General features: G+C 49.8%; 1 protein-coding gene across 3 annotated transcripts in view; it reads right to left on the minus strand.

Annotated features, from left to right (window-relative positions):
- plekhh1 (pleckstrin homology domain containing, family H (with MyTH4 domain) member 1) overlaps positions 1-13,064 on the minus strand; it is a 161,145-nt gene that overhangs the window by 57,348 nt on the left and 90,733 nt on the right. For all 3 annotated transcript variants that reach the window (XM_072569296.1, XM_072569295.1, XM_072569297.1), the window contains 4 exons: positions 10,040-10,179; positions 7,365-7,475; positions 7,167-7,253; positions 3,187-3,345 (listed from right to left, as the gene is read on the minus strand). In XM_072569296.1, the coding sequence (XP_072425397.1) occupies positions 3,187-3,345; positions 7,167-7,253; positions 7,365-7,475; positions 10,040-10,179 (497 nt within the window). The remainder of the gene's footprint in view (positions 1-3,186; positions 3,346-7,166; positions 7,254-7,364; positions 7,476-10,039; positions 10,180-13,064) is intronic.

A 13,064-nucleotide genomic window follows, 5' to 3' on the forward strand; every position in this document is an offset into this window, starting at 1 on the left:
TCTCTCTAAAAGAAACCAGGACAAAACACACCTCTTAAAGTCCCAATATCAATCCAACAGAGAAATAGTTCAGCTTGCACAAGGTCCCGATGGAGACAGATGTGACATACCTGGCTCCTGATAGTTGTCGTTATGCATAACTAGTTCATGATCATGTGACTACTGTTATCCTGCAATTGGCTACACCTTGTTAAGTAAGATAAGTGACTCTTCTGCTAAGACTGTCTAGTGGTTTATCCTCTACCATAACAGGTCCTTGGGCCTAACAGAGAAAAGAGGATTGATGGCAGTGATCTTCCCCAACCACCACTGTTAATGGTTGGTGCCTAATGCTCAAGAAGTCAAGGCGGAGGTCTGGAAGATGGAACCTAGGCAGCCAAAGGCAAGAGCATCAATGATGGTGTGAAAGAAATGGGAAACGTACAAGAGGCCGGCAAAGGAGAAACACAAAGTTGGAGGAGGGTTGAATGGCCCAGAGAAGCTTATGGGGATGTTAGCCGAGGTTCCCACTCCCAACGTCAGACAATGTCCTGAGGAGACGTGTGCGTGGACATCAGCTGCGTTTGGATGTGGAGCCTGCTCACAATGGACAGCAACGGTCTGAGCATATATTGAGAGACATGCAGTTGGGAGCAGACCTGCATGGTCAACCACATTCCCTCCGGCCCCCAACCCACTGTTGTTGGGGTGGGCCGGGGGAGAATGCAGCAAGAGGTTTGCACGTTATTGGAAGGCCTGCCTGCCCAGAATGTACTTTGTATTGCTGATTGCCTTTCAAAGTCCACATAAAGTGAAGTCCCCTCAGGATCGTACTGAATTTGAGTTTGTTGATAAATGGGAGTGTGTCTTAAAGAAACAACAGAGGGGCATTGAGAACAGATGCCCAATGTCTCCAGGGGACTCCCTGAGCTCTACTAACCAACCGTGGACTTTGCACTCAGTGCAAGCTGGGGCAATGGTTTCACCACTGTCTCTCATCGGGAGCATTGACAGAAAGCAAACTGCTAGCACGAAACACAACTCCAAACAATGAAGCAACGACTTGAACATTCTTCCAGTCTGGCATCAGTTCAGGTATCTTAATGAGTTTCAGGGATGCACTGCGTCTGAACTGGTGCCAGTTGAAGAGAGTCCTCATTCAAGTGTCAAACGAGTGAGTGACCTGGCTGCTCCCACTATCTGAGCTGAAATGTGAAACAGATGCTCGGTCTAGCCGACGCTAAAGAAACATCTGGCTGCCTGAACTCTCGGGGCTGTGTGTTAAGGCCAAATGTGCGCACGCACACAAAACAAACGCATCGTTTACCCAGAGTGCCCCTGTTACAACGGGAGAAATCAATCCCGGACGCATAGCACAGAGTGCCAACAGCAGCTGGTTCAAACCTATCTCGATCTGCATTATCACCAACTCCATTAGAATGGAATTACAGGGGCAGTGTCAGGTGGACTGAGCATTGCTGTGGCCCCATTTCTACAAATGGAGTATTTCACCTCCCCACACACTCCACCATCGTGAACTGCTGTATCTCCTCCTTGGGATGAAGACTGACCTCTGAATCAATCAGGTTATCACACAGGATACAGGATATCACAGGGGTACGTACTCTTTCAGACACGGGCACGAGTAGTGAACACGCAGAAGAAACCCTTCCTTCCAATCTTGTTTACATTTTGTTCTCACAGATTGGAGAGGGGTATCAGAATGGGAGCCCTGAAGGAGGCTATTTGGCCCATTGTTCCTGTATTAGAGCAATTGGATTAACTCCGCTGTACGGTCATGTCTAGATCACTGGTTTAGGGAAGATGAGATAAATGGGTTTTCCCACTGTCATGACAGAGCACTGTATGGGTTCACACAGTCTAGAAAACGTTATATATATATCACTGACAGCAGCCAAACATAATGCCAACACAGAGAGCCTGAGAGTGTTGAGGAGCGTGGACAGGATGCGAGCCACTGTGCTACCTAATACTCTCACATTCCTACAGTGACCCCAGGACCTTCCTAAATGTTTCACAACCCCATGAAGTGCCTTTGAAATACAATCACTGGTGTAATATAGGCAAGGTGCCAGCAACAGGCAATCTTCCGAAAACAGCATTGAGATCCATGGTCAAACCTCTGTCTGAGTCAGCTCTGTGGATGAATTAACATTGGACTTTTCCTTCAATAGGAATATGGGAGCAGGAGTAGGTCATTGTGTCTCTTGTTCTACTCTCTAACAAGGGCGCCTCTTAGCATTTTGGAATACAGGAAGCGAGATGAGGCCATCACCCTTGATCATGGCTGCTCATCTATCTCAACACTCTATTCCTGTGCTATCCCCATGTCGCTTGGTGTTATTAATAACTAGAAATCTAGCAATCTCTCTCTTGACTCAATGATCCACCTCCACATTTTCTCTCTCGGATCGAGAATTCCCAAGCTTCACTGACCTCTGACTGAAGCGGTTCCTTAGCTCAGTTCTAAATGGCTTGCCTTTTATTCCGAGACTGGGGGGGGGGGTCCCCTTGGTTTCAGACTCCCACAGTCGGGGAAGATGTCCTTCTTGCAACGCGCTTTGTCTAACCCTTTCAGAATTCTCTCTGCCTCGCAACTCTGAAGGAAAAGGCCCAGACTCCTTGGAGGACAGTCCAATCCCAGGAACCAAGCTCGTGAACCTCAGCTACGCTCCCCCTTTGGCAACGCTGTTCTCCCTTAGAAAAAGTAGGTGGAACTGCACACGGTACTCCAGGTACTGCCTCTGATACAACTAAAGGAGTACACTGGGATCTTCCACATCCATTGAGGGCTGCTGGGTCCTCGGATTGAATAAAGGCCATTTGTCTGGCACTCATCAAGACATTTTGCAAGAATTACCAAGTCAAGGGGAAAACTAACAAAGCTGCTCTCCCACTAAATCCCAGCGGCAGCGGGATGGTGCCCTCAAACGTGGGGGTGCAGCCTGCCCCATGTCCTTCTGCAAGAGCAGCTAGACTTTGGGTATGTCGGGCCGTGGAATTTAATTGGCCTGAAGTCCTGGTGCTAGTAAAATGCAGCGCAACGAGTGCTGACTGGAGGTGGAACCTCCTGCATTTCGATGTGGCAACGGACAAGTGTTGTCACATCCTCCTGGGAATGAGGGCTTTGGGGGGGGGGAGGGGCACGAGGGCGGGAGCGCGCGAAGTCAGACAGCAGCCTCTTACCTTAGTCAGCCAGCCTCGGACAGAGGGCTTCGATTCGGTCTGTGTGATGGCCGGCCCAGCGAGCTGCACCTTCAGAATGCTCTGCAGTACCCGGATCCACTCCTCCAGGATGTTCGGTGAGTCCGCCGTCAGATAGTACGTCCTTTTCCCAGTCACCAGCTGCCGGGAGAGAGAGAGAGAGAGAGAGAGAGACAAAGGGTCAGTTGGGAGAGGAGGCCACAGGAGGCGGGGTTAGCGACTTGTGAATGGGCTGCGATTCTCAGGAGACCCTGCGACAAAGCTGCATTGCTGCAACGACGATGTGCCCCTTACTGGGTGCACTCAGCAGCCTGGCTCCAACGTGCTACAGGACAAACAGAACTTAGCCCAATCCCCTTCGATGTCACATGAAATAAGAGCAGGAGTCCACCCTGCCATTTAATCTGATCACGGCTGACCCTTTTCATGGCCTCAGCTCCTCTTACCCACCCGCTCGCCATCACCCTTAATTCCTTTACTGTTCAAAAATCTACCTTTGCCTTAAAAGCATTCAACGAGGAAGCCTCATCCCCTTCCCTGGACGGGGAATTCCACAGATTCACAACCCTCTGGGTGAAGAGGTTCCTTCTCAGCTCCGTCCCGAATCCGCCCCCCCCCCCCTTATTTCGAGGCTGTGCCCCCTAGATCTAGTTTCACCCGCCCGTGGGAACATCCTCCCTGCTTCCTAGCCTTATCTATTCCCTTCATAATTTTATAAGATGTCCCCCCATTATCCTAAATTTCGATGAGCGTATAGCCCCAATCTACTCAGATCTCTCCCCAGTGTCATGCAATATGCTGGCGGTGACGTGTCACATTTCAGACTCTTTGACCGATCCTCGCCACTGAAAGGATTTGGAAGAAAGAGTTTGCATGTTCAGATTTTCAAAGCGTTCGCAAGCTGTTTTTTTTTATTTAGAGAAGGCCAAGTGTGGTTAGGATGCTCACTGTAACGTCCGCCCTCCAAAGCAAAATACTGAATGGATGATTTATTTGGAATAAAAACAGAAAATTCTGGAAATGCTCAGGGATGGTGTCGGCAGCATCTGTGGAGAGACTTCCCTTGCATTCCATAAGCATTTTACACCTATTGTATTTGGAGGAATCTGGTCTTGAGTGCAAACAGAGGGACGTACACAATACAGAAATGAATAGACAGACAGACAGTCAACAAAGGCAGTGCTTTTGAAAAAGCTACAATTGTGAACCTGAAGAGTATTAACGAGGTCCCACAGAGTGGAACGTGGTGCACGGAGAAAAGTTTATTTTTATTACATTTCCTGTCACTTTCGGTTTCTCATGCTTCGCCCTGGGGCTTTACGGCTGGCCTGGCAATGAACATTGTAAATGCTAACCCTTTCCAGGGCTGCACGGTGGCGCAGTGGTTAGCACTGCAGCACTCACTGTGCCAGGGACCTGGGTTCGATTCCAGCCTCGGGCGACTGCCTGTGTGGAGTTTGCACATTCTCCCCGTGTCTGCGTGGGTTTCCTCCCACAGTCCAAAAATGCACAGGTTACAAGATGGCCACGTTATAGTGCCCAGAGATGTGCAGGCTGGGTGGGTTAGCCATGGAAAAGGCAGGGTTTACAGGGATATGGGAGGGGAGATGCCTGGTGGGATGCTCTTCAGAGGGTTGGTGTGGACTCAATGGGTCAAATGGCCAGCTTCCACACTACGGTGATTCTATGATAACAATTGTATTGAATAACATAAAAGTAAGAAGTGCTATGCCGAAACAAAGTTTCACCTTCAAGTTGAAATATTGTGCAATACACTTTTACAAATAAAATATATTTTTGGGGAAAGATGACAGGTTTTGGTCCGGTCCAGAGGTGTGATATACTGGAGGGAAGTTATTTTACTGAAGCAAGTCAAGCAACAAGGATTCCTGCCTCAGGCGACTGTCTGTGTGGAGTTTGTACATTCTCTGCATGTCTGTGTGGGTTTCCTCCCACAGTCTAAAAGATGTGCAGGTCAGATGAAGTGGGCATGGGAAATTACCCATAGCGTAAGAAGCATTAGTCAAGGGTAAATATAGGGAAGGGGGAATGGGTTTGGGTGGGCTACTCTTCGGAGGGTCGGTGTGGACTGGTTGGGCCGAAGGGCCTGTTTTCCATACTGTCGGGATTCTAATCAGTGTGAAAAATCAAACTGAACTGGGCAAGTGGGGTTGGTCCATGAAGTTGCGTTCCACCGTTTGAACGATGTGAATCTGCTTAAAACTAGTACAAGGCAATTCATTCGCATGAAATAATGTAGATTAAAGACTGCAGTAAAACCACCCAAGGGGCTCCATGGAGGTGGAATCAGATAAAGTTTGCTGCTGAGCCACGTAAATAGGTCATTTTCTGGTTGGTGAGGTGCAATGAGTAGGGTGCCACTGGCCCTCAACTGTTCACAATTTATTGAAACAACAAATGTTAAGGTCGTTAAATTTGCTGACAACACAAAGCAAGCAGTGAAGGGACATAAAGGGGCTAAATATGGCTTCATGAGTGAATTATGGTGAATGGATTCTAATCTGGGAAAGTGTGGAATTATCCACATTGCGAGGAAGACTTAAAACTGAAGTGAGAGGTTGCAGAGCTCCGAGATGCAGAGAAATCTGGGTGTCCCAGTGCATGAAACATGGCAGGTTAGTATGCAGGAACAGCGGGTAGTCAGGAAAACTAATGGAACGCTGTTGCTCTTTGAGAAGGGAATGGATTTTAAAAGTAGGGAGTTAAATAGGATAGTGGTGAGACCACATCACAAAATCGATGCACAGCTCCTGATGTAAAGAAGGATGTTAATATATTAGAAGCAATTCAGAGAATGTTTATTGAACTAATTTGATTGAAGTAAGAATCTGATGTTCTTGACGGGGTGATTGCCATAGAGATGGACAGCATGGAAACAGACCCCTCAGCTCAACTCATCCAGGCCGACCAGATATCCTCAATTAATCCAGTCCCATTTGCCAGCACTTAGCCCATATCCCTCTAAACCCTTCCTATTCATATACCCATCCAGATGCCTTTTAAATGTTGTAATTGTACCAGCCTCCACTGCTTCCTCTGGCAGCTCGTTACATACACGCACCACCCTCTGCGTGAAAACGTTGCCCCTTCGGTCCCTTTTATACGAATGTGGAGAGGGTGTGAGAGAATCTACAACCAGGAGTCACGTTCAGAAATAAGGGGTTGTCCATTCAAAACAGGGGTGTGGAGAAATTGTTTCGTTCCAGAGGGCTGCAAGTTTCTGGAACCCTGTTCCACAAAAGGCAGTGAAAGCCTGGTCATTGAATATGTTTAAGGCAGAGATGGAGAGAGTCCAGATTCGAGGGTGAAAGGTCACTGGGCTTGGACAGGAACGCGGAGTTATCAGTTCAGGCATGGTCTTAATGAAGCGTGGAGCAGAACAGAGATAGCTAGTGACCCGATTCCTATATTTGTACTGATGAAGGCACTAGGACTGTAAGCTTGGCCGCAGAGGTAGGGTTAGGAAGCAGGTCAATGGAGATTTGAGCTAGAGAGGCAGAGACGTAGGGAAGGAAATCTAGAGCCTAGGTCACAGCCCAAGAGATAAAGCAATGGAAAGAGAGGATCGAATTAGAGGGACGCAGAGGGGAGGATGTTCCAGAGATAGGGATGAACCAAGTCATGGAGGTATCTTAACAAGAGCCGAAGAAATGAAACAGTGAGATGGGAAACCAGTGAGCACATGGGGTGGTGGGTGGAATGGGAGTCGGTGCAAGTTGGGGTAGAGTTTGTGATGAGCTGCAGTTTACAGAGGGTGGACAGCCTGAGGGGGGGGGGGGGGGGGGGGGGTGGAGTAGTAAACGCTGGAGGGAAGACAGGCCCGGGTGAGGGTACCAGCAGCAGGGATTAGAGGCAGGAGTTCAAACCCTGCAACCAACCAGGCAGATCTACACACACGCACACACACCCTCACACACTCTATAGAGAGAGGAGGCTCTGACCTGGAAGGTTTGTGCTCCTTCTCCCCGAATGATACGACACGAGGAACTGAGCTCGATCCGGCCCTGTGGCTTCCGGATGACATCGCTCTGCAGGACAAAGAGAGAAAAATGCAATGTTTTGTTGCGAATTTAATGCGTCTCCAAAGTGTCCAATTCAGTTGCCTCCAAGTGTAAAGGCTGCGTTTTGAGGGTACTCACAGGTGACTTGTAGTACAGGATCTCTCCATTTCTCAGCACAAACCACCGTCTCTTCCACGTCCTGACTTGACCTCCCATCTTCAGCAGATAGCCAGACTTCTCCAAAGGCTCCTGAATACAGCACACACACACACATAGACGGGGTCACTCCAACCACAGATACCAGAGTCAGGACGCAGTGCCGGAACTAGCAGTAGCTGAGGTGGGTGAGCAGTTGATCTGAGTGTGGATCTCATCGAAACCTATAGAGCTCTAATAGGATTGGAGGAAGGACTAGATACAGGAAGGATGCTCCTGATGAGGATGGGAGTCCAGAAACCGTGGGCCATTGTTTAAGGATAAGGGCTAAACCTTTTAGGACTCAGATGAGGAGAACTTTCTTCACCCAGACACTGGTAAGCCGGTGGACTTCACTACCACAGAAAATCGTTGAGGCCAAAGTGTTGTGTTTTCAAGAAGGAGATAGATTTAGCTTGTAGTGGATAAAGAGACCAAGGGATACGGAGTGTGGGGGGTAACGCTGGGATTAGGGTTTTGAGCTCAATTGTCAGCCAAGGTCATACACAACAACAGGACAGGCCTGAAGGCCTACTCCTACTCCTACTCCTATGATTCTCCACCTGCGGCCTGCAGGACTAATTAGTTTCGATTACTTAGTGGGGAAACAGGCCCTTCGGCCCAACAAGTCCACATTGACCCGCCAAAGCGCAACCCACCCAGACCCACTCCCTCACATTTACCCCTGCCCCTGAACACTATGGGCAATTTAGCATGACCAATCCACCTAACTCGCACATTTTTGGACTGTGGGAGGAAACCGGAGCACCCGGAGGAAACCCACGCAGACACGGGGAGAATGTGCAAACTCCACACAGTCAGTCGCCTGAGGCGGGAATTGAACCCGGGACTCTGGCGCTGTGAGGCAGCAGTGCTAACCACTGTGCCACCGTGCCACCCAAATGTATACCATCTTTCCTCCTTCTGAAACTGGCAGAGAGAGTTCGCGCTCATGACCATTTGCTGTATGAAAGAAAGTCTTCCTTCTGCTCCCCCTTTCCTCAATACTTGCCCAGGACTATATATACCTAATCCCCTATGTCTAGGTACCATGAGCTGGTGAGAACAGCCTTTCTTACTTTAGCTGAGCAAAGCCCATCATCGTCTTGTACAGCTCAATCAAATCTCACCTCGACCTCCTACACTTGAGCACTACGCCACCTCCCCTCACCAGGTTCTCTGAACCCACCTGAGCTAAAGTGCCTGCACTACCACCAGAACATGCTAGTCAATCTTCCTGCATCGTCTCAAGGAATCTCACTTCATTCTGGTGAGGGTGCAATGTACCCATTGTTGGCTCAGTCAGTTCAGTGTTGCTCCAGATGGACAGAGACATAAAAGGCCACTGGAGCTGAGAAAGAGAGAGAGAGAGAGAGAAAGGTGAGGGGGGCGAGAGAGAGAGAGAGAGAGAGAGAGGAAAGAGGGAGGGAGAGAGGAGGGATGGAGAGAGAGGAAGGAGAGAGAGAGACAGAGAGAAAGGTGAGGGGGGGAGAGAGAGAGAGAGAGAGAGAGGAGAGAGAGAGACAGACAGACAGAGAGAAAGGTGGGGGGGGCGAAGAGAGAAAGAGAGAAGGGGGGAGAGAGAGGAGAGAGAGAGAGAGAGAGTGAGGAAAGAGGGAGGGAGAGAGGAGGGATGGAGAGAGGAAGGAGAGAGAGAGAGAGAGAGAGAGAGAGATAGATAAAGAAAGAGAGAGATAGTGATAAAGACAGAGAGAGAGATAGTGATAAAGACAGAGAGAGAGAGTGTTTCTGACCTGACTCTCAGCCCCATGCTGTAGAACTTCCCTCCATAAACCTGTCCACTTTGACCTACAACCTTCTTAAACATCAGTTGTAAGCAAGATTCAGGTCGTCTTTGAATATTTACCCACGTTGTTTTGGGCGGAACTCTGACGGACCGCGAGGCTGTGAAGCATCTTGGGAATTTTTCCCACAGTACAGCGCTAAGTAAATCTAAGCAATGAACAATACAGCACAGGGACAGGCCATTTGGCCCTCCAAGCCTGCGCCGACACGTTTTGCCCTTCTATACTAGGACTGTCTTCACTTACAGGATCCGTATCCCTCTATTCCCTTCCTGTTCACGTATTTGTCTGGGTGCTCTTGAATGTTGCTATTCTATCTGTTCCCACCACCTCTCTGGCAGCGCGTTCCAGGCACACACCCCCCCTTTGTGTAAAAAGGATGCCTCGCACATCTCTTTTAAATGTCCCCCTCACCTTCCCCTCACACCTTGAAACTATGTCCCCTAATAGTTTCCAGCCATCGTGTTCCACCTCTCCTTCCTTAAAATTGTTTCCCGTCAGACTGACATTCATTTTACATGAGTGTTAGCACCAGTGGGTGGGGAAGTGGGCAGGGGGAGGGCACCGATAGTTGCCGTGAGAGGATCGGACCCTGATCTGTTCAGGAAAAACATGTCAAGGGACCAGGTGAACTGACTGTCCAATGTGTGTGGAGTTTGCATTGACTTGCAGATGACATTAATTCTGAGTGCAAATGTTTTGCCCCGGGGATATTACAATGGCCCCTGTGCACCCCTGAAGGAGATGCCTGATTGCTCACTCAGTGGCCCCTTCCCCCCCATGTACTGAGGGTTCAGTTTGCCCAGCACTTACGGTGCAGTTGCCTTCCGCAGAGTAGACAGAGCAGGTCCGAAGGAGCTTGTGTTCCGGCTCAGAATAGTCACTGTCCACAGAGCAGGCGTCGGGAGGGATGGCATAATCACTCTCAGAACTGACTGAGGACATCGAGACCCCTGTAAGAAAAGGGCAGACGCATCGTGACCTCCCTCCCTTTACTCATAATCTGTTTCAACCACATCCAAGTGTGACCATTAACCATGGGCAGCTCAGAAAGGGATTGCAGGTTAGGGGCGGGAGGTAGCTTCACATTCCATTGGTCCAACCGACTCGCCACATGTGGCTCCAAGAGCAGGCCAGCGGCTAGGAATACTGCAGTGAGTCACTCACCTCCAGCCTATCCACTATCTACAAAGCACAAGGCAAGGATGTGATGCAATATTCCCCACTCGCCTGTCAGCTCCAACACTGAGAGTCATAGAGATGTACAGCATGGAAACAGACCCTTCGGTCCAACCTGTCCATGCTGACCAGATATCCCAACCCAATCTAGTCCCACCTGCCAGCACCCAACCCATATCCCTCCAAACCCTTCCTATTCATGTACCCATTCAAATGCCTCTTAAATGTTGCAATTGTACCAGCCTCCACCACTTCCTCTGGCAACTCACCAGGACAAAGCAGCCCGCTTGATTGGCACCACATCCACAAGCATCCACTCCCTCCATCACCGATGCTCAGTAGCAGCGGTGTGTACCATCTACAAGATGCATTGCAAAAATCCACATCAACCAGATGTGCAGGAGGTTGGAATCGCAACATGCAACAAATCTGGACAACAAAATTCTATGTCCAGGGTCACTGCCAAACTCTGGAGTTAGGTGTTCCACCCTGAACAATCCCCACAGTGTATCCAGCAGCAAGATGTCCTGCTGTCACTCAGGGCATGTAAGTGCCCAAGTGTGGGATCTCTGCCTCAACAACTTGGACCAGGAGAAGGCCTTTGACAGATGACTACACACTGACACATTGGACATGCTCTCCAGTGTGGGTTTTGGGGAGAGAAGCTGCAAATGGATCCAGCTGTTCTGCGGAAAGGCCAACGCCACAGGTGCGATGGACGGGTGGGAACTGGGAAGCTTCCTGATCAAACCTGGAGTCAGGCTAGGCTGCCCTTGCCCGCTTGTCCCATTCAGCCGTCGGTATCCTCGAGACTCCCAGGAAGGATGGGAGGTAGGGTGTGGTGACGATGCCAGATAGTGGGGGCACTTAGCCCAAACCCTCTGTGTCCATGGACAAAGTCATAGTTCTCCAATTGGATCGCTGACTGTCAGTTCAAACTGGCCTCGGTTGGGGTTAGTGGGTAGGGGTGGGGGGGGGGGGGTTGGGGTTAGTGAGTAGGGGTGGGGTTGGGGGGAGGGGATGTTGGTGATGCCGATGATTTGAGGTAATAATGAGGCCATCTTCTGGAAGTGCACCAACTGATCCTTTGTCCCCCTCCCCATCAGATCAGGTCACCTGAAAGTGCCGGTGGATGTGTTTCGGAGGGATTGGGCACGTGCGTCTAAAAAAAAGGTTTGAGTAGATGGAGGAGAACAAGAATTAGGAATGCAGGAATGACGTTCCCTCTGCTTTGTGGGTAGAAACCCTGATTATCTGTGTCACAGCACCAGGTGCAGGTTCGGTCCAATCCCCAGAGCTGTGGTGACCATCCCAACCATCTTCCGTTTTATCCGGAGCTTGGAAATGTCCGTCTGTCCGGGGGCTTGGTGTCCAAATGCCCACCAAAGGCGGGGGGATAGACAACCCCAGTCTCGCCCTCACCTGGACATGTGCGGCTGCATGACGCTGTGTGTGTAGATTCTAGGACGCTTAACATAGAGCAGTACAACACAGTACAGGCCCTTCGGCCCCTCAGCACTGACAGTCAACAGTGCACCGAGGTCCTCCCAGTCTCTGGGATTGTGAAGGATGGATCCAGCCATATTGTTGCGGGATGCTCTGCATAGGCACACTGTCTCCTATCACCTCATTGTGTGGTTGATGCAGACCGCAGCCCATCAAGGCAACGCTCTGATTGGGACGGCCTCAACGCTCTCCAGGGTGTTCGATCCTGTCGCAAAACCACTACCCTCCCCAACCCCGGCAAATTGTTAAAGTTCTTCGACAGAACGTTTCATTGGTGGAATCTTCAAACAGGCTGGTGATGAGGAGGCCCCACTCCCACCCTCCATTTAACCCGATCCTTTGGACATGCCCAGTGCCTCACCCACTTTGCGGACTGTCATCAGGCCTGCAGTGGTGGGGAAGTGATCCTCATCCACCTCCTTGTTGAATTCGCCTCTGCAAAGAAGGTCTGGAAAAGGCACGGTGGTCCCTCGTTCAAAGTGCTTGATCAAAGCGACTGGACCCCCCCCCCTCTCCATTGTTCCCATCCACTCAGCCTCCCTTCCTGCTCAGGGGGCCGGACACCCTGAAAGATCCTCAGGGCAACCCTTTCAAAAGGGAGCTTTTCAGGATCGTGTCAGGCAACCGACCTTCTGGGTAAAGCCAATCATCACACTGCCGCCAGTGTGGGATCTTGCTGTGCACAGTTTGGTCGCCGTGTTTCCGACTTTGTGCGTCGCTTTATGGAGTCGTGACAGGTGCTATGTAATTGCAACTTATCATTGCTCCCCCTAACTCACCAAGGGTTTGGATAAGTTTGAGTTGGTTTGTTTTATTATTGCCCCCTTGTACCTAAGTACAGTGAAAAGTTTTGTTTTGCATGCAGTACCATAATAGATCATAACAAGACATGCAGATCATGGGTCCCTTAGACAGAGAGGCATTCAGGGTTACAGTTGCGCAGGAAGTGCACAAAGCCAGATCAACATTCGACTTGAAATTAGACAGCATTCAGGGAAAAAGCTGTTCTTGAACCTGTTGGTACGCGTGTTTAAGCTTCTGTATCTCCTGCCTGATGGAAGAGGTTGGAAGAAAGCATAAATGGGGTTGGAAGGGTCTTTGATCATGTTGGCTGCTTTTGCACTTTGATAATACAAACAAGGACAAAATTTAC

The sequence above is a fragment of the Chiloscyllium punctatum genome, chromosome 4 (assembly GCF_047496795.1).
Source record: "Chiloscyllium punctatum isolate Juve2018m chromosome 4, sChiPun1.3, whole genome shotgun sequence".
In the NCBI taxonomy this organism is placed as follows: Eukaryota; Metazoa; Chordata; class Chondrichthyes; order Orectolobiformes; family Hemiscylliidae; genus Chiloscyllium; species Chiloscyllium punctatum.